The sequence below is a fragment of the Varroa jacobsoni genome, unplaced genomic scaffold (assembly GCF_002532875.2).
Source record: "Varroa jacobsoni isolate VJ856 unplaced genomic scaffold, vjacob_1.0 scaffold_1199, whole genome shotgun sequence".
NCBI lineage: Eukaryota > Metazoa > Arthropoda > Arachnida > Mesostigmata > Varroidae > Varroa > Varroa jacobsoni.
Window position 1 is genome coordinate 99,262 of NW_019214101.1, and position 21,019 is coordinate 120,280.

Below are 21,019 nucleotides of genomic sequence, written 5' to 3' on the forward strand. Positions count from 1 at the left end.
CAGGAGGTAACTTTATATTTTATAAGAGAAGCCTATTTCAACTGGTATTGGCTTAGGCGGCTTATTAATTTTAATATTTCTATGCTCCCGAAGCTTAAATAGACGGCGACATGTTGAAGTGGAACATCTGGCAGGACGAAGACTTCCACTGGAGTTTTCAATTTGGAATCATCTGTTAGAACTAACTCGATATCGGAGCAGTGTCGGGTTATCTAACAATTAGTAAACACTCTTGCCAATACGGGATCCTTTAGCCGAATCGACGAGAGGCCGAGCGTCTCATTTAGCGCTCGCGGTTGGGCAGATCAATAAGAAGTTCAACCTTCGGCTATTGCCTAACAATAAACCATCTTCTTTGCTGACCAAACTACTTTCTCTCATGTGAACTACACAATAACTGCTATATGATTAAGATGATCTTTTGTTGTCATGCTGAACTCACCTTTCTTCTAAAAATAAGTGGTCACTATCTCTACTACAATAATGGTTCATTAAATGAATTAATTAACCTCGTAAATAGTTAACATATTTAGGCCATCATTAATCGGGTCCTCGAAAATTTCTATTAGCGTACTTTTTCGTGATAGCGCAGTGCTAGAACTCGGAGATACACGAGGTAAGATTCAGGTTCGAAGTGAAGATCGTTTCACTTGACGCTAGCCGTCGGGGCTAATAGGTGACGGCATCAGCGAACTTACAAAAATCTGTTCATTGTCACGAACTTCTAAGACGAATAGCACTTCATCACTATGTTGCTAGTTACTTTCTGCAGTGATTTACCAACTTAGCTTTCAGTCACTTCGTTGTGTCTAGCACTCGCATTGGGGTTGGCTAACCAGATCACAATCTGATATAATTATATTAGTGTCGACGAATGGCTTATCAACGCATGCTAGGCCTATCAGCTGCGGTTCTGTGAGTGGTCTTGGTGCGCCCTTCGGTCCCGTCAAAAGCAATCGCTTAATCTAGTTTTTTTTTTTTTTTGAATATTTCCTTCTCTTCGAATGCTGTCTTCAATTTTCTCCCTTAGAGATTGTTTCTGATTTTCAGTTGAACGGCAGCTTCAGCTTGCTTTTGATTCTCTTAATAATTTTTTCGAAGTAATGCTAAACAAAAATTTGGCGGCTTTTCGTAAAAAGTTCAATTGAGTGTCAGCTATAAAGAAAAGTTACTACAGTTGCGAATCTGTTTGAAGTTAGCTAACTCAGTCAATGGTTATTGCTGAGCTATCCAACAACAACTAGTCGGTAATTAAAGTCAATCTCCTGACCGTTCTCGTACCATCCCAACGACCTTTTTCGTAAATCCAATCGCTAACCTGTCTACTTCAGAATAACGTATCTGACAAATTTATGTTGGCAGTTTCTAAATAATGCTCCTACATTTAGTGCTTTTAGGTTAATCTTACAATTTACTTGATTACGACTTCGATAGGCTTTACTAGCGTCGATCTATAACGTCTGAACTACTACGAAAATTAGAACCCAATATTATCTACATATCAAAGATTTTAATTATCTTTGTTAATTTAAATTGAAAAATTCACAGTTAGAAGATATGCTTTGGAAAGGGTTAGGGCTCTCTTTGTAACACTTACAACGGTTTCCCTTGCGTTTCGGCAAAAGCTAACTGCCAGTCGTCGTTTTCCCGTCCAGGTAAAAATAAAACTGAAAATTTGAACTTTCCAGGCTTTTTTTTTTCCCATTGGTAAATGTTCATCTTCAACAGATATACGCGGCCAAGAGAGTAGAGATTCCGACGTGAAAGAAGTCAGATCACCATTTACAACTTCTGGAAGGGCCTTGTACATGTAATTGTTGAAGATTGCCGCACTTACGGCGACGATCATATGTTTATTTTTGTTGAAAATCTTACTGTATATATTAGCACCGGCGACCCCACGAACAATCACAGGAAACTAACGACCGCTTCTCTCCTGCGAATGATCTATAAAAAAGAGCGGTGTCTTTCGTGTGAGATCGCGTCGATCCTATAGATTGGGCATTTATAATAGCTAGATTAGCAGTAAGCGTACACTCCGGACTAAACGAAAAAGTCATTTGGGGTTAGCTCAGAAGCAGGGGTTCATCTAAGACAATGTACGGGCATGAGACAATGGAAGAAAAGCAACAAATTTTCGATAATGAACGATAACATAAGGCATGCCGACATTGGCAAAAGACGGATTGTTCCTGCTGATGCGAATAGTTGCGAAGTTCGGGTAAATCGCTTGCTGAATGAGCGACCGGAATCGTGCGCTGAGCGATAACTTCAACTGAATACCGAAGCCATCTGCATACGATTTTAGCATAGATATGCTTTATGTGACTAAAAATAGGTGGCCTTCTTAGGCAATAACTCGGACGCAGCGGCTACTCTGCCCGCCGAAAAGAAGAATGCACCTAGCGATCGTACCCTTAAGAGAAATCCATTTAAAATGCGAATAATAAAAAAAAAAAACAAAAACCTGATGTTTTGGTATGCCCCACAGACGGCTATACTGTAAAGACTGAGAATTGCACTTGCGCGCACAGTTAATATTCACACAACACAGGATAACACTAAATTGAACGTTCATTGCCATTTATTGTCAGCGCTAACTTACAATGCCATCTTTAGATCATCGTTATCATCCCTGGGGTTTCTGCCTAATATAGTTTGCCGTATCCGGCGGGGGCAGAATAAACCGCCCCGTACCCATAATCATGTCCATACGCCGGAGCTGCGTATGCATGGCCGTAAGCAGGCGCCGCGACGGCTACGGGAGCGGCAACCTTAGCGACAGGAATGGGAGCGCCAACCGACTTCGTCACGGTGGTGTATGAAGACGCCACTACAGGGGCAGCGATCTTTGCCACGGGCGCAGTGTACGCCGCCCCGTAGGCAGGGGCGTGGCCATAGGCTGGGGCAGCTACAGCAACGCCGTATCGATGTCCGTAGGCGGGAACAGCGCTGTACCCGTGGCCATAGGCAGAGGGAGTGAGGCCGTAACTGTCGAGAGCTCCAGCATAAGCTCCAGCTGCCAGCACGGCAATGAAGGCGAACTTGAAACGAAAAATGTATTATTATTGTCTAGTTCGATTAAGCGACGATTGATCTACCCTGTTTTGTACGACATTGCTTAAGACACGAATTAGTGGTCCAAAAGCCTCAGACTAAAGCGCTTCTAAAATTCGAAGTCTATAAGAGGCAAACCGAAGTACAAGCTAAATAATAAACTATTATTATAAGAAATCGTGCGTATCTATCTGCATACATGAGTACGTGAAGATTTAGAGGACAGAAGCGGTAGGCTAAGGTAAGGTAATAGGTTGTCGACAACTTTGTTGGTAATCGAACAACAAAGGCCTTTGCTCGCTTCGATGCGACAGTAGGGGCTTCACATCAAAAATATTTGGCGATACTCACGACGAGCATGATGAACAGCTAACAGGTAAGTCCGCTTCTCTGTGGTTAGACCTTTTGTGATTTGTCACTCACAGGTGGAAGCTTTTATAAGCCTTGTCCGGCTGCATTACCCTCGCCTGATGAGTTTTAAACGGTGCTAACATAACCTTCTGTTAGTTTCTGGTTGAAAGTCGAAAATGGTTGCCTAAGAAAATTTTTAACGGAAAGTGAAAATAGGGAATGGAAAGAGCTGGGGGTTTTTTCGCCGACAAATCGCTACCAACGGCCACATCTTAGACTGCCTTGAGTAGAAGGTGCGATTAACAGTGTTCGCAGTACAACACTTCTTCACAGAGATGCATAATAACGTCAAGGACAAGGAGAACGTTGAACTCCGCTTGAATTTTTATCGTGTAAAATGATTGAGGTTCTATATTTGCGAAAATGATCATTTGTTTGTTGTGTCGCATAAAGTTGCTAAATTTCGATAATAGTTTTAGGTACGAATTGACAAAACACGTCTGAGCTAGTATTCGGATCATAAGTTAGCAGACTCGACCTCTCTTGGCCTACCTTGCGTGCTCAGAGATTCTCAGCGTAGGCCGCAGAAGTGATATATTGAATCATGTACCGAAACGTGTCTGGACATTTTCCCTAATTCGTAAAATGGATTCGTCTTAACAGTTATGCTAAATTAATATACTTCAATCTATTTGCGTATATTTTTAACTACAAGAACTTGATGTTTACAGGTTAGGCTAGGTACAGTCACGAATACGAAAGAAATATGGACGTGTACGATTTTAACTAAAGGGCTTAAACGTGAGCGAGCAATTCGCACCGTCTTCATCAACCATTTTTCGTTTAAAAGTATCTTGGTAAAGAAGAAGGCAAATTGTCCCAGCTATCCCGTGATGTTAACGTATCTGCTTACCAAACTTTGTAAGTTATGACCTGATCTACGTTCGAGGCCGAGGCAGCCATGTTTCATTTGGCGTTGGAAAATACGGGCAACACTCTCGTGCGTCCCGTACTGCCGATATGACAATGGGGTAAGTTACTAAAACGACGTTGTTTGGTTATATCTCGAGCCAAAGTGAACAGGGTCAAATCTGCTGTTCTGAACCGAAGTCAAGGTACTTAGACGATACGACTTAACGCAATTATGTCAAAGTAAAGCTTTTGATTGACAATAGCATTCAGACATTTAAGACGAATCGGTAATGATAGATATATGGTTATTGTAATTTCTCTCGCGTTGTTTAACGAAATGCCTGTAACAAAACTTAGTTCATCTATCAAATTACGACACAATTATAGGCTGTTTTTTTATTGAGCATATTCAGCTTTTTCTAAGCGCGCAGGCCGTTTGGATTTGTAACCAGATAATTGTCCAGATTAGATAATAGTAAGTCAGCACTTAAAGTAAGTATAACAAAAACCCTATTAATCATTCTAAAAGAGAACGTTTGCCACACGTACCGTCCGCGACGGGGTTTGCAATGATGCTACGTTGGAGATGTGTTAACCCATTAAACCTGGGCACACATGATGATGATGATGATGATGATGATGATGATGATGATGATGATGATGATGATGATGATGATGATGATGATGATGATGATGATGATGATGATGATGATGATGATGATGATAGTGCTTCGAGATTAGGCATCGATACACTTTGTTCCACTATCGAGGATGTCAGCCAATTGAAGTAGAGCTAACTATGGCCATACCAGCAGAATTAAAACTCAGAGTGGCCAAAGGGGTGTTCGAAAGCCAACATTCGTTGAGACTCTAGTCAACTGATGTTGGCGTTTTCGTAAATCGCCGGGGCTCCTTCTCAGCTGTATTACAAACGGATAGAAATAGATTAGAAGCAATGGCTGAAACGTTTACACTTCATCAAATTTGAAGCTGCAACCAATACGTAACGCAAATCGTGACTGGACATGTATCTGTGACGGAAAGTTTCTTAGAAGCGCTCTTATTTTCAAAGCTAACTTTCGATTAGGAAAACGTCTGGTGCAAGTAAATGTATTTGAGCACAATGTACCTATACATTTATGTATGCGTGCTGATGGACTAAGAATCTATCGGGTAAGGATAGCGTTCTCACAGGGACGCCAATAGTTTGATTAGAATAGCGTTGCTGTGCATGTGCTCGCAGTTAACTAACCGTAGAAGCTGGAAAGTCACTAACAACGAACGTCTCATAACTATAAGAAATCATGTTACTTAGTCACTAAATTCTTTGACAAAAAATATCGTTAGGGGCGTTCAGTTGAACCCGCTATGGTTACGAAACTGGGGCTTCATGCGCACCTAGCATATGATTGTTTTTTTTTTTTGGGCAAGATAGATCATATATACATATAAGGCTATTGGAATACAAGCTACCTAATGTCATCGCTGAGGCCATATATCTGCCTGAATTGACGACGGTGTACGGTCGTTTGGCTTCACATGTAAGGCAGTTATTTATTCTTTTATGTCCAAATATACCACACCGAAACGATGACCCTAGTTGGATCCCTTTAAAGTCGTATATGAATAGTGGATACAACCGACGGAAGCCAAGGTCAATAGGCATCGTCAACCTACGAAGGCAATTTTCTGTTTCGGATAATTTTCAAAAACGTTGCGTTTAAATAGGTATAGACGGCAGATACATAAAGGGGTGAATGGTAGACAAAACCAGAAATCGGATTCAATGACAGACTAACTGTAGGGGAAAGTTTGCTGCTCTGTCGGCAGCATCGTGCGACCGGACGACACAAGCGGCCGATTTCAGACGCTTTCTATTAAAAATCAACAAAGTTTTACCGCGCAGTAACGTTTGACGCGGTAGGTTAGTAGTAGGCACGACATCTCAGAACACGGGTAGATCATTTTCATACTGATTACTATCCGTCGGCTATTACCTCCACGTGTTTCGCCTTCTTGCTTAGTTTCTCTTGTTGGTTATATATGATCCGTATAATAGCCTTTTAAGGTTGGAAAGCTTTGGAAGTAACGTATGGTCTAACCAATCTGAAGCGTATAACGACTTCCTGATCGTTTTCAACACCCAAACACCATTTGCTAGCCGGTACCTGCTTATGGCTTCATGCCCCAGCTCAGGTGGCCTGCTACTCTTATATGATTCAGGTAGCATGCGATTGCTGTTGTCAGTTGAAAGCTTTTCGGACCTCCGAAGGAGTGGGTATGTGGGAGGGGGGGGGGTAAATGACTAAGCATTGGGATTTTCGGATTCAGTCGCAATGAAGACATCTATTCAAAGAGAGAAGCGGGAATTCGTGAGCTAAGGCACACGCCTCTTGACAACGAACCTACTTCAGGTCCGGACGAGGTTAAAAGGAAAATAATTTTGTTACTTCTGCGATTCCTGATCTGATCCTTCATGGCTATCCTTGTATTCCTTACAAAAAGCTGGGCGTGCACATAAGATTCAACTTTGTGGCCCATATATATATAGAGAACTGCTCAATGTAGATAGGTGTGTGTGGATACCCCGAAAAAGAAAGCGTTACATTCTATTTTTGTAGAGTACATGCAAGTTGAAATAACCTTAAAATCATTGATTCACACCTGTTTTTAGGTAGTTGTATGTAAGGGACAGTCATAGTCATGAAACATTATATTGGAATAAAATTATCATGATTCGTTATATGCCTTTATAAGCGCACTAGTATATCAAGAGAGGGCCCTTTGTGATGTAGGGTGCAGAGGTTTCCTGTACCATTAGCAGCTATTCTGTTTCCGGACAACGGGCTGATATAATGTGGGATACTAAAATCAGCTACTTAGTATCAAGTACTTACAGTATCAAAATTGTTATATAGAAAAATACGTATATGTATGGTTCACATAGAGGTATCGTTGGTAGCATAAACTTTTAAAGAAAAAAAACTATATATTTTTCTAAATGTTAGCTACTTTTGCTATTGCATGCATTCATAGATTTAATACAACTTACTGCTTGCAATAGAAACATTGGCAATTCAGATGTATACAAATGCAGTGAGCATGAAGGTTAACTAAAGCATTAGGTTAAAAAATGTTATATTTACGAAACTAGATAGGCAATAAAAGTCACAGTAGCGAAACAGGTCAAGCCCGCCTCTAATCGAATTACACTATGAATCAAATCCACTGCAAACAACAAATCCAAAAGTTGATGATTTATTACATAATTAATTCACCATCCCTTATATTACCGATTAGTTCAGGGTATTTAGCAGATCGCCTTCCGTATTCCGGGTCCGTGGCCGTATTCAAGACCGTAAGCGGGGGCAGCAACAGCAATTCCATGTCGAAGCCCGTATGCAACAGCGGCCTTAGCAACAACGGGAGCGGCGACGCTTGGCCGCGGTAGAATAGGACGAAGCGACGACGGTAGCAACAGAATCCAATCCGTAGGCGGGGACAGTGGCAGTCGCGCTATCGTATTCGAGACCGTAACTAGCGTAGCGTCGTCGGCGCGGGCAGCAAAACCGTATCGAAGCTAGCCGGCGTGGGCTTCGGCCACGATAGGTGACTTCGACGACGGCGAGTTTCTGCAAAAACGAAATTGGAAAAAAAAGAGCTTGGGTCAATGCTGGTTTAAGAATAGAAATGGGTCATATTGGGGGCCACAGAGAACAGACCTTGTATCAGATATTCGAGACTACTGTTTTGTTTCTCAGGGACGTTTTCTTTTTGAGAAAATCACACTCGCTTAGAGTACAGGTTATAATAATGATAATAATAGATGATCTGTACCGCGATGCTTAGAACGAGCACGTTTGTGTTATCCTTTCCCTCGGTGATTAGTTGGCACTGTTTTAATAAATGATTAATTCAAGTGCTTTGAAACGTAGTGCAAGGACCATGGTCTTCTTTCTATCGGCATCGTATCCGATTTACTGTTCTAGTCGGTGGGTCAGTTGACAAGCTGAAAGAACAGTCAGTTTAGCCTAGTTGATTTAGGCGGGTCCGCTTATGATTAAAAGATCGCCCAGGCCAGAAGATTTATCTCAATGCTGTTGTCACCGCAGCTGAAGCTGTGTGCCGCCTTCAGCGATACCAGCTGTTGCCCTATGGCTAAAACAAGATGATGAATCAAGGTTGTACACAGATGCAACTACAACAGCATACGATAACGACAACAGGGCTAGCGATAGCAACAATTATAGGTCCATCCCTAAGCCGACCTTTTCTGCTTCGAGCTAGCTCATAGTACACAAGCGAAGAATCTTATATCTTCGTGATGAATTAAGTATCTATCATCGTCTATTGCCATCATTAAGGGAAACTGTAATACATGAATAGGTAGAATAAAATATGAATTTAACCAAATATGATGAATTCGTTTTTGGACGCGGGGCAGCAGAAGCATAAAGGCAGAAGATACTGCGCGTTGAATAGCCGTACGTTAAGATGACCTGACCTGCTAAACTCGTTAGGAACGATTAACTGATGTTGTTTTAAATCGCACACGATTTTACACTGAAACGGGTTTACAGGTGACTTGTTATTGATCTTCGGTAACTTATTTTAAAGATTGGGCCTGATGAATATATTTGGTTACTAATATCTTGTTGTCCCAGACTTTTTTTTCAATGAGCTCAGTTTCTCGAATAATAGTACTTCAGTCAGGACTAGATAAACGAAGGCTGCAAGAAAGGCGCGATGATGACATCAATAGACTTCGCTGATTTAGCATCGGTGATAATCTCCGAGTGAAACATGAGTGAGGCTTTAGTTTTGTTAGATATATATACTTTCAGTAATATTATTAAAGCCATAAGTTTATAGGTAAAGAACGTTTACGGAGTTTAGGCACCGTGTCTAGTATTTAGCTAGTCAACTGAACAATCTCTTGCGTGCATACGGCCATACCACATACATATGTTCACTGTCATCTCTGTACACCCTAATTTCGATAGATGTATGAGGTGTCGCTTAGAAGGAAGCTTGGTCAGGTTCTTAACGCTAGTCTATTGCATGAAAACGATGGCCTTAATTTACCTTAGTAGGTCCTTGCAGTGTGGACCCGGACATACAAGGCTTCCCGCGTGTAATGTGTCACATCGGTATACTTATCGCTGCGACTCACTAACTATTGCCTAAACTTGTTCTCGTCTACGAAGACTGCACGATCCACGGTGAGCTTGTTCCTGTACACTTGAACTGGATTGTCGCTAAAAAACCGCAGGCCGTAAAAAAAAAACGAATATTTTTCGAGGGGTAAGCTGCTCGAAGAAAATATGTCATATCAGTGGGTGTTAGCTGCGCTTGTTTACTTGTTTCTCTGAGTAATAGAAGATGAGCCCTCCCTGCTGTTAGTCTTCGAACTTAACTGGGTTTTTAAAATAAATGATCCCTTTAAAATTATAGGTAGCTATCCAGTTTCGTAGAGCTTTATGCTGCTTAGCCTATTAGCTAACCTCAAACGAAATCGATTGCTGTTTCAGAAGATTAACCTTGCCCATCAAAGTAATTTTCCTGGCTATAAAAAGTTAAAAAGAAGATTAATTACATAAGATGGAATATGTTCCATTTTCATCAGTTCCGTCCAGAGTATATTTGCGTTACGTTTCTGATTTCCCTAAATTTAACTAACCGCTCTGGGGCATGCGAGCATACAGACAGTATCAAATAGGTAGCGAAATTGTTTCGAGTGCCATAAAAATTATTTTTTTTGGCATGTTTCAAGAACAACAGATACGAATCATATTAGAAAAAAAAAAAAAAAAAAACAACTATATACGAAAAATATTTATTTAGCGCATAATAAAAACAATCATTAAAAAAGTTCAGCGGAAGTCCGTTCATATTTGCCAGATCAATCGAACCGAGTTCATATTCGCGTATGACAGATCTGACGTTTAACTACGGTTTACCCATGCAGTGATTTAAAAGAACTGCTCTGATCATAACTGCCTCACACAAGTCCAACTTCGCTTGGATAGCTCATAGTTCACAGAAGTTTAGTTTCCTTAATTCAACGTCCAGAAAAGCAGTCGATTATAAAACTTACAACCGGCATACAATTTGCTAACTCTTCATGCATACGGCATAAAAGTCTTGAAAAACTTCAGCAACATCCTTGAGTGAAGCTGATGCTCAGCATATTGCAGGCAAGGTCTCTATCATCGGCACATTTAGTATATGGTAACAACATTCAACGACAATCTTGAACATCGAATTGGGGTAGTTGCAACAATGATCTATATGGTCTCGAATGATTTGCTTGTTCTTCCCTTATGAATAGAAAATGGCGCCTAAGTAAATACGGCTGTTCTCGCTTATTTGTACGTCTGTGTCAATGGTAATTCAGCGTTAGTTAGAGGTGTCGAGTATGTATTATTCAGCTTGGCTGTCGTTGACGTATTTCGCTGAAGTAAATGTTCGAGCCTCTTCCAATCGGACATTTAGCAAAAATCGATTTTATATGAAGATGGCGTAACTGTAACCTTGCCGCTTACGACTATTGCGAATTAAATGCGACAGTACATATGAAAAAAAGAAGGCCAACTCTCGTTCTAATGTAGGACGCAGAGCAGGCTGCAGTCCTCTTCAAAATATGGCACGCATCGACCGATCACGATTCCTCTTATACGCACATATTGCGTATCTGAAAAGCACCGCATAATTGTTTGTCTAAACAATTCGACAAACTTACTCGCGATTAAAGCAAGCCTATCAAACCCGAATGGAAATAACTTCATAAGATAAACTAGTTAAGTTGAATTTAAAAGAATTGGTCTCCCTCTTTATCTGCATTGCTGCCGTTCACTTATTAAATATTGCTTCAATTCATTTACGTAAGTGTAAAGCGCAAAATCTATGACTATACTTTGCGGCCAACTCAGAATTCAAAACACAATGATTACTCATTAACCTACGAGTACTGGCATTGGTGTCCGAGCTCTCTATGTACATTATCTCTACTCGAGGTTTTCACAGGCGACAACAATTCGTTCCTACAAATGGAAAATGCTGGTAGGCACAAACGCCGAGACTTCAGCGTTGTCCGTTCCAGAAATATATTAAGAAACATGCAGGATTACCGCACGCTTGAAGCGACGCGTACGGTTGATTTTGGCCTAGTATAAGTGGCCAATTCTACAGCCCGTGAGGGAGTGGCGTAGTGCGCTTTACTCATCAGCGTGACCTTTAAGCAGCTAGACACTATAGGTATCTGACACGAAGAGACCCGGCGTTCTGACCGGCTTCAGGTTCATTTGCTAAGTAACAGGCGACTAGGTGAGCTAGAATGAAGCCGTGTTCCGTTCTAACGTTATTCTCGTTAGGGGTTTTCATATAATTTGCGAAATATGAAGTTATTTGGTAAAGAAATCCACCTTTCCACCCATAAGCGTATTTCGAGGAGGTATTAGCATTTAGCTTATAAAGCAACAGAATTTTTAATCTAGAAATTTCTAGTTTACCGTTAGTTTGATTTATGAGAACGTCAGCGCAGTCTATTTTTGCATAATTTATTTGAAATCGATATTTCGTACCACCCCACCACGAAAATAATAACACTACAGCTACCTCTTTCCTTGCTTTTGTTTCACTGCATCTAATGGACTCTAGATTTTCTGCGTCGAATCCCGTAATCTTTGCCAATGTTAAAAGTTAGGTCTTAATCCGTCAGATCCCACAAGTTAGCCAAACAAAGCCTATTATATTTCGGCGTACATTTTTAATCAACGTATTTTGTTTATAATAGCAATCATTGTACGGTGTGCGTTTTATGAGAAACATTGAAGGGCACCTTCACTACACCAGTAACTCTTATATCTAAGCAGGTTTTAGATATAAATCTAATTCGGGTTCCACCAAGTGTGTCACATCAATAACAGGTGAAATGCAAGGTAAAGCCTGTCATGAGGTCTAGAATCCTTGTAATGGGAAAACTCGTCGACAGTCTATGCTCAGCATGCCTTGGTGAATGGCATACGTTCGTACATCTAGCGTACCAGAAAATTATTAAGCCATCGATGGCAGAACTTCTTTCCAGTCATTGTCATTGCGTGGCCATGCGAGTTTTCTGTCAAACGTAAAATTTGCCCAAGTAGATACAGTAGCAGTCGTCGAAACAACGATGGCTAATAAACGCATCAAAGAAAGACGGAAACACGTATTACGTGTATTATCGACAGGTTATTTCGGCACGATGTAGTATGTTCAGGTTTGCTTGAACTTAGAGAAATCGGATAAATTTTTTTTTATTTCGTCATAGTACCTTATTAAGCAGACATCGCATTGGAAGGCACTACTGAAGTCTCTCACGCAGCGACACTTCGATAAACGTGCAAAACTGTCCCGCATGATCTCGTCATTGCACTAAGCCAACATCTGTGATGGTGCATAGCATGTCATTTGTACGATTGACGTCATTTAGAGACCGGTGTATACATTGAGTATTTACTTGACGACACACAGCAACGACCAACAGGCTCAACTACACTGGCCATTAGGCAACAGTAAAACATTACACAGGCTCACTCGTACGCTTGATTTTTCTAAGGGCCAAAAGAGTACAAGCAGTTCGAAAGTCTCCTCTAACGCCGCTCCCGTTTGTTTCTGACGATACGATTGTGTCGACCCGAAAAGTACGACCAATCAATTAGTATTTACTTTGTGACCCATTTACACGAATTGCGAGTTTCGGTCTTGTACAGCACAGAGGAAATCATGAGCATCTTTAGCTCTAGCTCGCTACGGTCATTTGAGGACTTCAAAGAACGTATTGGCGCTCAGTTTCGTCAAACTCTGAAAAACAGTTCTTCCAAGGATGTTAGTGCGCGACCTAGCCCGCCGGCCTATGAATCTCGAAGGCCAAGTGTTGTGTCGAAATCGAAGTCTGCAGAGCGTGTCTGCGTAACCGACCCTGCTTTTGTGTTACTAGACGTAATGTTAGCGGAACTCGCCAAACGCCAATCGGCTAGGACGTTAGAGGATATCGGCTTGAGGGCAGGTCGATGCATAGTTGATCTCTTACCAATAGGTCTACAGCTGGCCCCTAATAATCAGGAGTTAGCTAAATTCATTCAGAGAACTTTTTGGAAAGCCGTTTTCGGAAAGCAAGCCGAGCATCTCAAGCGTGCTAAACGAAGTGACCAAACGTATGATAGTTTCTGCATTGACGATTCGGAATTCCGTTGGGGAAGCAAGCTAGTTCGGGCGGCGGGCGCTGTCAAAGGTGATGTTGGTCTCTGTTCTCGATATTGCTGCGGGCTTATCCGTGGAGCATTACAAGCAGTGAGCTTCGACCCTGCTCACAGTGAAGAGAACGCGATAGCCGTACAGTGTGAAATTTCCATTAAAGGATATACTCGTTTCTGGATATCACTCCAGATTACGGAATCAACTATACCGTGCTTGAACGAAGGCTATGGCGGGATGAGCATCGAAAAACAGATGGCTGCTGATATCGGTCGATTGTTTAGAGTAGAACTCATTCGTCAAAGTTCAATAGCTGATAACAGCGACACTGGTAATAACAGCAGCAACGTGACTGAATCGTCGCCGCACCGCGATAAAAACCTGAATGATACCGCCAAAAATTGTTCTGACGCTAAACTCGATTCTACTCGCAATTTAAATGGCGGTCTTTTTTGAAAAAAGGATGGTCATGTGGCGAAGACGGAAACATGATTTTGTCCCTATAATGATTTAGTTGGCGTCGACGTACGGACTATTGTCGCCTATTGTTCTATTGGGCCCTACGCTAGCAAAGATACAAACCCACACACTGGAACATATAAGCGTGAACTTATAATAGCTCTGTAGGTAAGTGTATAATGGGTACTCTTTCTTTGCCTGGGGTTGGTCCACTTTTGCGACTATTAACAACAAACGATAACATTGAACGTCACGGAAGAGGCAATTCCGACCGGGCCGTTGTTATTTAGCATACATTTTCTAATTATGGCGTACACAAAAATGTCGTTCAAACTTCATAGGTACGTGATATGTACATTGATAAAAACTCGTCTTGACGACGTTTCTTAGATAACTTCATTATCGTGGAAACTAGGCATAATGTTCTGCTGGAAACAAAAATCTTTTAATCCCCTTTGACGTCGTCCAGCTTCTTCACTGTTAAACGGAATCACTGTTGCAGGGTTCTAACATTACAGACATGTGCAGTGATTCACGTTTTGCGCAATTTTATCGAACGTAATTTATGGACATTTAACTGAGCATTGACTGAGTCTTCAGTCGGTAACGATGCGATGGCTGTTGATAATAAAATTAAAAACGTTTACAAGTAGTCGTCTTCGTTCTTCCTTCTGAATTTTGATTAGAGTATTGCACGGCAGCCCTCTACTGCCACGTCACTCTTGATTCGACCACAGGGCTATTGGCGTGTTTAGTGTGGCCTTGCGTGAGGTTATGTCTATTGATAGACATTTGTATTTTAATGAAATGACATTTGTTTAATTGAACTTGACATCCACGAGGTAATCCTTTTCGGTAGTCCCTTAGGCTCTGCATTGATGAATCAGGAACCTACCCATCGATTTCGGCTACCTATAGGTCCAACGAGTTCCATTTTGTTACGTCCCTCCTCATGTCCATAATATGTGGTACGTTTAGATTACAAAACGGCTCGCCGGCGACCGGACAGGTGCATATCGATGACCATAAGCGACAACAGGGGCGGTATATGCTTTAACGACAGATGCAGCGTGGGCTCTCTTAATTAACAGGGGCGGCGTAAGCAACGAGGGCAACATGAGCAACTGTGGCAAGCGGGACGGCAAATGTTGCAGCGATATCCGATCTGTATCTATAACCGCCAGCGATAGCCCGGGCGGAGGTGAGGACCGGAGCTTTATAATAAATGCCATAAGCGGCGGGGGTAGCGTTAGTTGCGCCGCAGCCGGAGGCGATCAGAACGGAAGCCGCGTGAGCGACTATAGCGACGGAGGCAACAACAGCGGGGGCAGTTGCCACATGCTTCGTCATGGTGGAGTATGACGACAGAAGCAGCAATAGCAGCGATGCGTAAAGGGTCATCGATAGTAGTAGGCGACTATAAACGGGGGCGCCCAGACCGTAGCCAGCAACGGCCCCACTTCGCGCCCTGGCCAAGCTAGTAGTAATGACAAAGGCGACCATACGAAATTCGCGAGCCAATAAGAACGCAAACTATTGATGCCGTACGTTTAGTCACCATTATCTTTCTTACAAATAATCGTGAAGGCATGCTGCAATTTCCCGAACACTGCTCACTAGTGCGTTTGTGTGTGCGCTTAGTAGGAGAACGACGAAGTAACAAGGGGAGGTAAGGTTCTCGTTTTTTCGGAGCAAGACCTTCTCTGCTGCTTCAGCTACTAAGGAGAGATGTGGCCTATTCAAGCACTAACAAATCGCAGCCGAAGATCTAGCGGATCTATTCCTTTTTTCGCGCTTATACATAGCTGCAACAGTACACATGCGACAAACATGTCGAAAACTCCTTGTGGGGTCAGAACGTGAACTGTGCTTTTCCAGTTGACACGGAGTGCTTTTATAAGACGACGGTAGCTCTGACGATTTTTCGGCCTCTCCCGTCAAACCCGGCGCTCAGTTGTGCGAGGACAGCAATGATCTGAATTATCGATGCGTCAGTAAATCTACAAAATACAAACATAAAAAAATCTAGTCAAATTACGACCGAGATTCGACTTATCAATAAGCTAGCTTCCGTTTATGGCATTAAGCTTTTGCTATATCTCGTATCGCATTCCGTCCTGTCGTACTTTACGGGGGTAATCAACGCCAAAATTAGTTATCTCGAACACCAAAAGCTGCACTTTGCCTTGGGCATAGTTTCTTTGAAGAGGTTAGTCTGTCATATATATTTATATATAAGATGGTTTCTCTTTTTCGATCATGTTCCTTCGTTACATATGGCGTAAGATCGTATTTGACAGATCATATGTAGCTATTTATCTGCCGAAAAATTATGCCTCTGCGAAATCCTGACCGAAATCATAAGCGAGCTTAAATTTTTACCCGGTTTTTTTTAAAGCTGAATCAGATTTCAGAGTTGACGCTATTGTCGCACCGATGACCCAGACGTTTGAAGCTATGTTCATACTTGCTATATTATGTATGAAGTCGACGTATTTCTATTTATTTGTAGTATCTTTATTACAAGACAAAATTAAACAGCTGTGTGCTGCACAACGCTGTCAATCTAGTGAATGTCTCCATAGAATGAGTGCATAGTCCAATACGTTCTGCAAGATCGACAAATGCCTATTGACATTTATTAAAAAAATTGCAGTCTGTAGATGGATCTGGATCAAAAGCTGTCCATAGGATTTGTCTTACGATGATTTACATTTTTATTATACATTATGTAGTATTAATACTAACTAATAACATTTTTGAAATTAGATTCAATAGTGCTTAATAAAATAATATAATAATAATGCTCTAATAAAATCCGTGTCGATCACAGTTGGTTCCGTGCTTCAGGATAAGCACACCAGGTCCAGCAAGAATTTCAATGCTTTTACAGAAAAAGTTGTATCTGAGCTCGAGCTCTTTTCGAAAAAAAGTTGATAGACATCTTGCCTCAAGCCTCGTTGTTCCTGCAGTATCTAGCCAAGTTTTTTGACATCTCACATTGACGTGAGCAGTTTTTTGTTTTTCTTTTTTAGTTTTCAAGCCAGAAATTCACATTTTCTATTATGATTCGTATTGCACAAATTATAAGTTTTTGGAGGACTTTGAACGCCTTACCTTTGTAGCTCCGGATATATATATATATATATATATATATATATATATATATATATATATATATTTTATATATATACACATATATTAGTATATTCTAAAAACAAAAAGAGAGCTCCTTCAGGTCACCGTATTGATGTACAGTGTGGAATTTATCAAATACGGGTATTCATGATCCACACAACCAGCGCCTTCACGTGTATTTCACCTTTACAAATTCTTCATCTATATACAAATTACAAACATCGACAGTCTTTCTTCCTTGACTAAATCGCTTTGCCGTAGCCAAGTCCGTCTGGCTAGCTGTGATCGTACACGTTTTTGTAAATAGCAACAGCCCTAGATAAACCCAATGGTATCCATAAGTAAGTCAAAGGTGGCGTAAGCAACTTTAGCGACAAACGTATAGGCGCCGTGCGCGGTGATCGTCGAAGAAATAAGCAGAGCATGCACGAGCTTATTCAGGACTTTAGCCGCGCCATTTTCAGTGGCGTGGCCGTATCTGAGGCCATAAACGGAAGCAACAATAGTTTCGGCATTGGCAGCCACTTCGAAAGCACATAATAACAGGGCAGTTCTGAAAAGTATGAGTGAAGCACGATATTAATGATAACTTTGAATTGTACTTGCACAAAGTAAAGTGTCGTTAGTATTCAACGTATTGATTTACGTACAGCCAATGCGATAGATGTCACCTTATAACTTGTCCTGTGCAGGTACCAAATCGATGTCCTCCAGACGGATATTACCTATCATACATTTTTTCTGAGGAGCCTTCCACCCTCGTAACTGATGTGCCCCTTCAACAAGCAGAGATGAACGGATGCTTATCGAAATACGGAAAGTTGCCATGTGAGTGCGATACACAAGAGCCAGAAGCACAACCATCATGATGAATCACCGGAAATGGATCGGTTTCTGAACCGCAACGCATAAAAAACAACACTGGCCGGTGGCGATACCTAAACAGAGGCGTCTGACGCTAAATGTCCTATGTTGATGACGAATCATAATTTTCAATTTCGTTTATATCGCGTCAGGCTGAGTGCGGAGTCGGCCTTGAGAAATTTTATAAGAGGCTTTCCCTATATTGAAATTTGTGTGTGTATGATGTACTTGATATATGTAATACCTGGTTTAACAACGTCGTATGTACGTTTTCATTCGGCGTTCAGCCTTTTCGTCCAGCATGACGTGTATAATTCCATATCTAGTGATTAGCTTGCTTTAAAACGCCTTTAAAAATATATAGTCATTCTGTGATGAAATCTAGAGTCTGGCGTCCTCGAAAGCTTTTCTCCGTCTTTACCTAATTTTCCTATTTTTAGAAAGTGAATCATTTTTTTCGCATAAATTAGTGCTGTTGTACACCAAAATACACCTGCTGGTCGTTTTACCATAAGCAATTAACTTGAATACATTTCAAAAATCACACTATCAGTCTAAATACGGTCACCATATGACATCGTGTGCGCTGATTAAATAATAGAAAAGCACACAAACTCCAACCTTTTCAAGAACCAGGTAAACAGCAAATACGTTACTAATGTACTTCAATAGACCCTTTGTGGTGCCCAAAAAAAATATCACACAAAATGTATTATTTTATTGTAATGATACAGAAAAAAATTGTTTTATTTAAATAAAAGCCGATTTATGCTAGTCACAACATCTCATTGGAAAGCCTCGAATATCGTTTCTTCGATAAACGAACAATTATTTATCGTTATCATATTTCGGCCCTCGGCGTGACAATGTATTTTTGATTTTTTTTTTTTTAATTTTTTTCATTTTTATCTGCTACAATTGTAATACATTTTAAAGCTACGTAGAATTTCTGTGAGCGTGAGTACCTTTTGAAAAAGGTATGGCCCAAAACGCTATCTCTCACCGATACCGCTAAACTGTTGTGTAGTCTTATGACGCTCATACCTCGTTTGATTAGGATCTGAACAGCGTTGTAAACATTTTTACTCTGACAGCGGCGCGTTGTCTGTTGTTTTCAGTTTTCACGTATTTTTTTCTTTTCTTTTCGATGACACTATGCATTTGATAGTTGCTCTGATTTCAAGAAATAGTGCTTACAGGAAGTTTTCAAAATATGATATAGTTTTAAAAATCTGGCACAATGCTAAAGATGGCCGAAAAAAACAACCGCTTGGCCGGTAGCAGAAAAAAAATCAAGAATTATGTATAGGACAAAGAGTAATAGCGTTTTTTTTTTTTTTTTTTGCAGAAATATTTTACATAGCATTTCACTCGAATTCTATTATTATTATTATTATTATTATTAATAATCTATTCAATGCGTATTTGCCGTTATTTTTTTCCATTTCTTAACAGATTTATTTATCGACTTACTATGTTCCATGTCTTGTGTTGAACAGACCCAGTTGTCAAGTCCCTTTACATTGTCAATGTATTGTTGCTATATCGATTTCATTTGCCAGTGATCACAGAAGAAGGTGATCATCTATCGGCGAAAACCACAAACATACAGTGGGTGCAGAAAAACCTTCTAATCAAGCTCTTGCAGGATAGCTTTAACGTGGCCGATTTAATGCCCCTATGTTTCTACTACTGACGTGAAAAATGATAGCTTCATTGCCCTTTTTCTTGGATAGCTTCGTCATCGCACTGCCATTGGGCCACATGGGTTTTTTTCAGGTAGTCCTCAGCTTATAGAACCTTTCTAGTTTAGCTAAACGCAAATCACCTTTGTCCTTTTTAGACAGAGACCTAATTTACCTCTCCGAACTTACTTACATCGATGTACAAAGATATAATGGTCGCTATCTAAAGTTCGTTAAAGTTCTATTTACTGATCTTTTACCAGATAATAGTTTAAATTGCCGCTAGACTTCAGCTGACTGCTTGATTTTGATGATGTTTTGTATATTTTTCTCCGAGGTAGATTTTTGATGATTTCGAGCATAAGCTTAACCATTTGCCAGTAATAGATTAGATAGAACAATTAATAGATATTCGTTAAATCTTTATAATAGAACTTACTTATACATAGAACTCTATGAAATATTTACGAAACCGTATCTCCCATTTTTTTTTTTTTAACGAAAAAGTAAATTGCATTGCGAAAGCGAGATGGGACAGTGTATCGGATTAACGAGACATTTTCACAGGGGAACGAACGGGGTGGGCTGACCTATTGAAAAGGCAACAGAACGATAGTGCCTGAGTTAGAGTCCTGATTAGATAATTTTCCAGTCGTTGATCGATCGAAAAGAAATCTCAAGGCGTGATAATTATGGCAGAAAAGTACGCTAGCTGGCGCAGATAACGAAATCAATATCTTGTAGTTCCGTAGGGAAAAAAGTGTGACCATCGTGACGTGATTAATATAGAGGATTGATTTAAATGACCTTACAGATTGAATCAGATGCAGTCAATCCCTCGGTAATCGGGAGACTGCATTAGGCAAACGAGTCACCGAGACAAAGCGGTCGAAGGATTCTCAGAAAATAGAATTGTTCCAATCAGATAGATGCAAGAGGATATATATATATATATTAGGTGTAATATAAATCGGATTTATCAGTGTTGCGCGTGCTTATCAACGCGCTGATTAGATAGCTGCAGAAAGGCAATAGGATTGCTTTAACGTATGTACGAGACAACTGCAGACATGTCAACAGGTGACTATTGATGTCTACGCCAACCATGGTTCATGGTACCCTGCTTACGATGTCAACAAATCAAATGAATTGAATCACCAACAAGGGATAGCATGCCATTTTGTCTGGTATATTGCAATCATTCGAATAACTAGAAAGTAGTCCAAAAGAATATTGCTCCTATAATAAGATATTGTTAATTTAAATAAATTTTGTACAAATACGAGGTACATTTTTTGGTTCAACTCGACCTGTGCTTA

The 21,019-nt window shown here is 40.6% G+C and overlaps 2 protein-coding genes and 1 long non-coding RNA gene across 3 annotated transcripts; 1 reads left to right on the forward strand and 2 right to left on the reverse strand.

Annotated features, from left to right (window-relative positions):
• Nucleotides 1-2,566: 2,566 nt before the first annotated feature.
• On the reverse strand, nt 2,567-3,518 carry LOC111267541 (uncharacterized). Its single transcript, XM_022845817.2, has 2 exons — nt 3,409-3,518; nt 2,567-3,044 (listed from the first exon to the last, which is right to left on the reverse strand). Exons 1-2 carry the CDS (start codon nt 3,415-3,417, stop codon nt 2,649-2,651), a joined length of 405 nt encoding a protein of 134 aa, XP_022701552.1. The 5' UTR covers nt 3,418-3,518; the 3' UTR covers nt 2,567-2,648.
• LOC111267542 (uncharacterized) lies at nt 3,496-7,686 on the reverse strand. The gene is made up of 3 exons (XR_002684697.2): nt 7,614-7,686; nt 4,870-5,240; nt 3,496-3,592 (listed from the first exon to the last, which is right to left on the reverse strand). It is a non-coding gene; the product is annotated as an uncharacterized LOC111267542 (long non-coding RNA).
• Nucleotides 7,687-12,850: 5,164 nt separating this feature from the next.
• Nucleotides 12,851-18,818, forward strand: LOC111267540 (uncharacterized). The gene is made up of 2 exons (XM_022845814.2): nt 12,851-14,181; nt 17,844-18,818. The coding sequence occupies exon 1, from the start codon at nt 13,084-13,086 to the stop codon at nt 14,008-14,010; it is 927 nt and encodes a 308-aa protein (XP_022701549.1). The 5' UTR covers nt 12,851-13,083; the 3' UTR covers nt 14,011-14,181; nt 17,844-18,818.
• The last annotated feature ends 2,201 nt before the right edge of the window (nt 18,819-21,019 follow it).

Bases quoted from the DNA above. Each gene is read 5' to 3' on its own strand.
- LOC111267540 (XM_022845814.2), top strand. From the start codon at position 13,084: ATGAGCATCTTTAGCTCTAGCTCGCTACGGTCATTTGAGGACTTCAAA.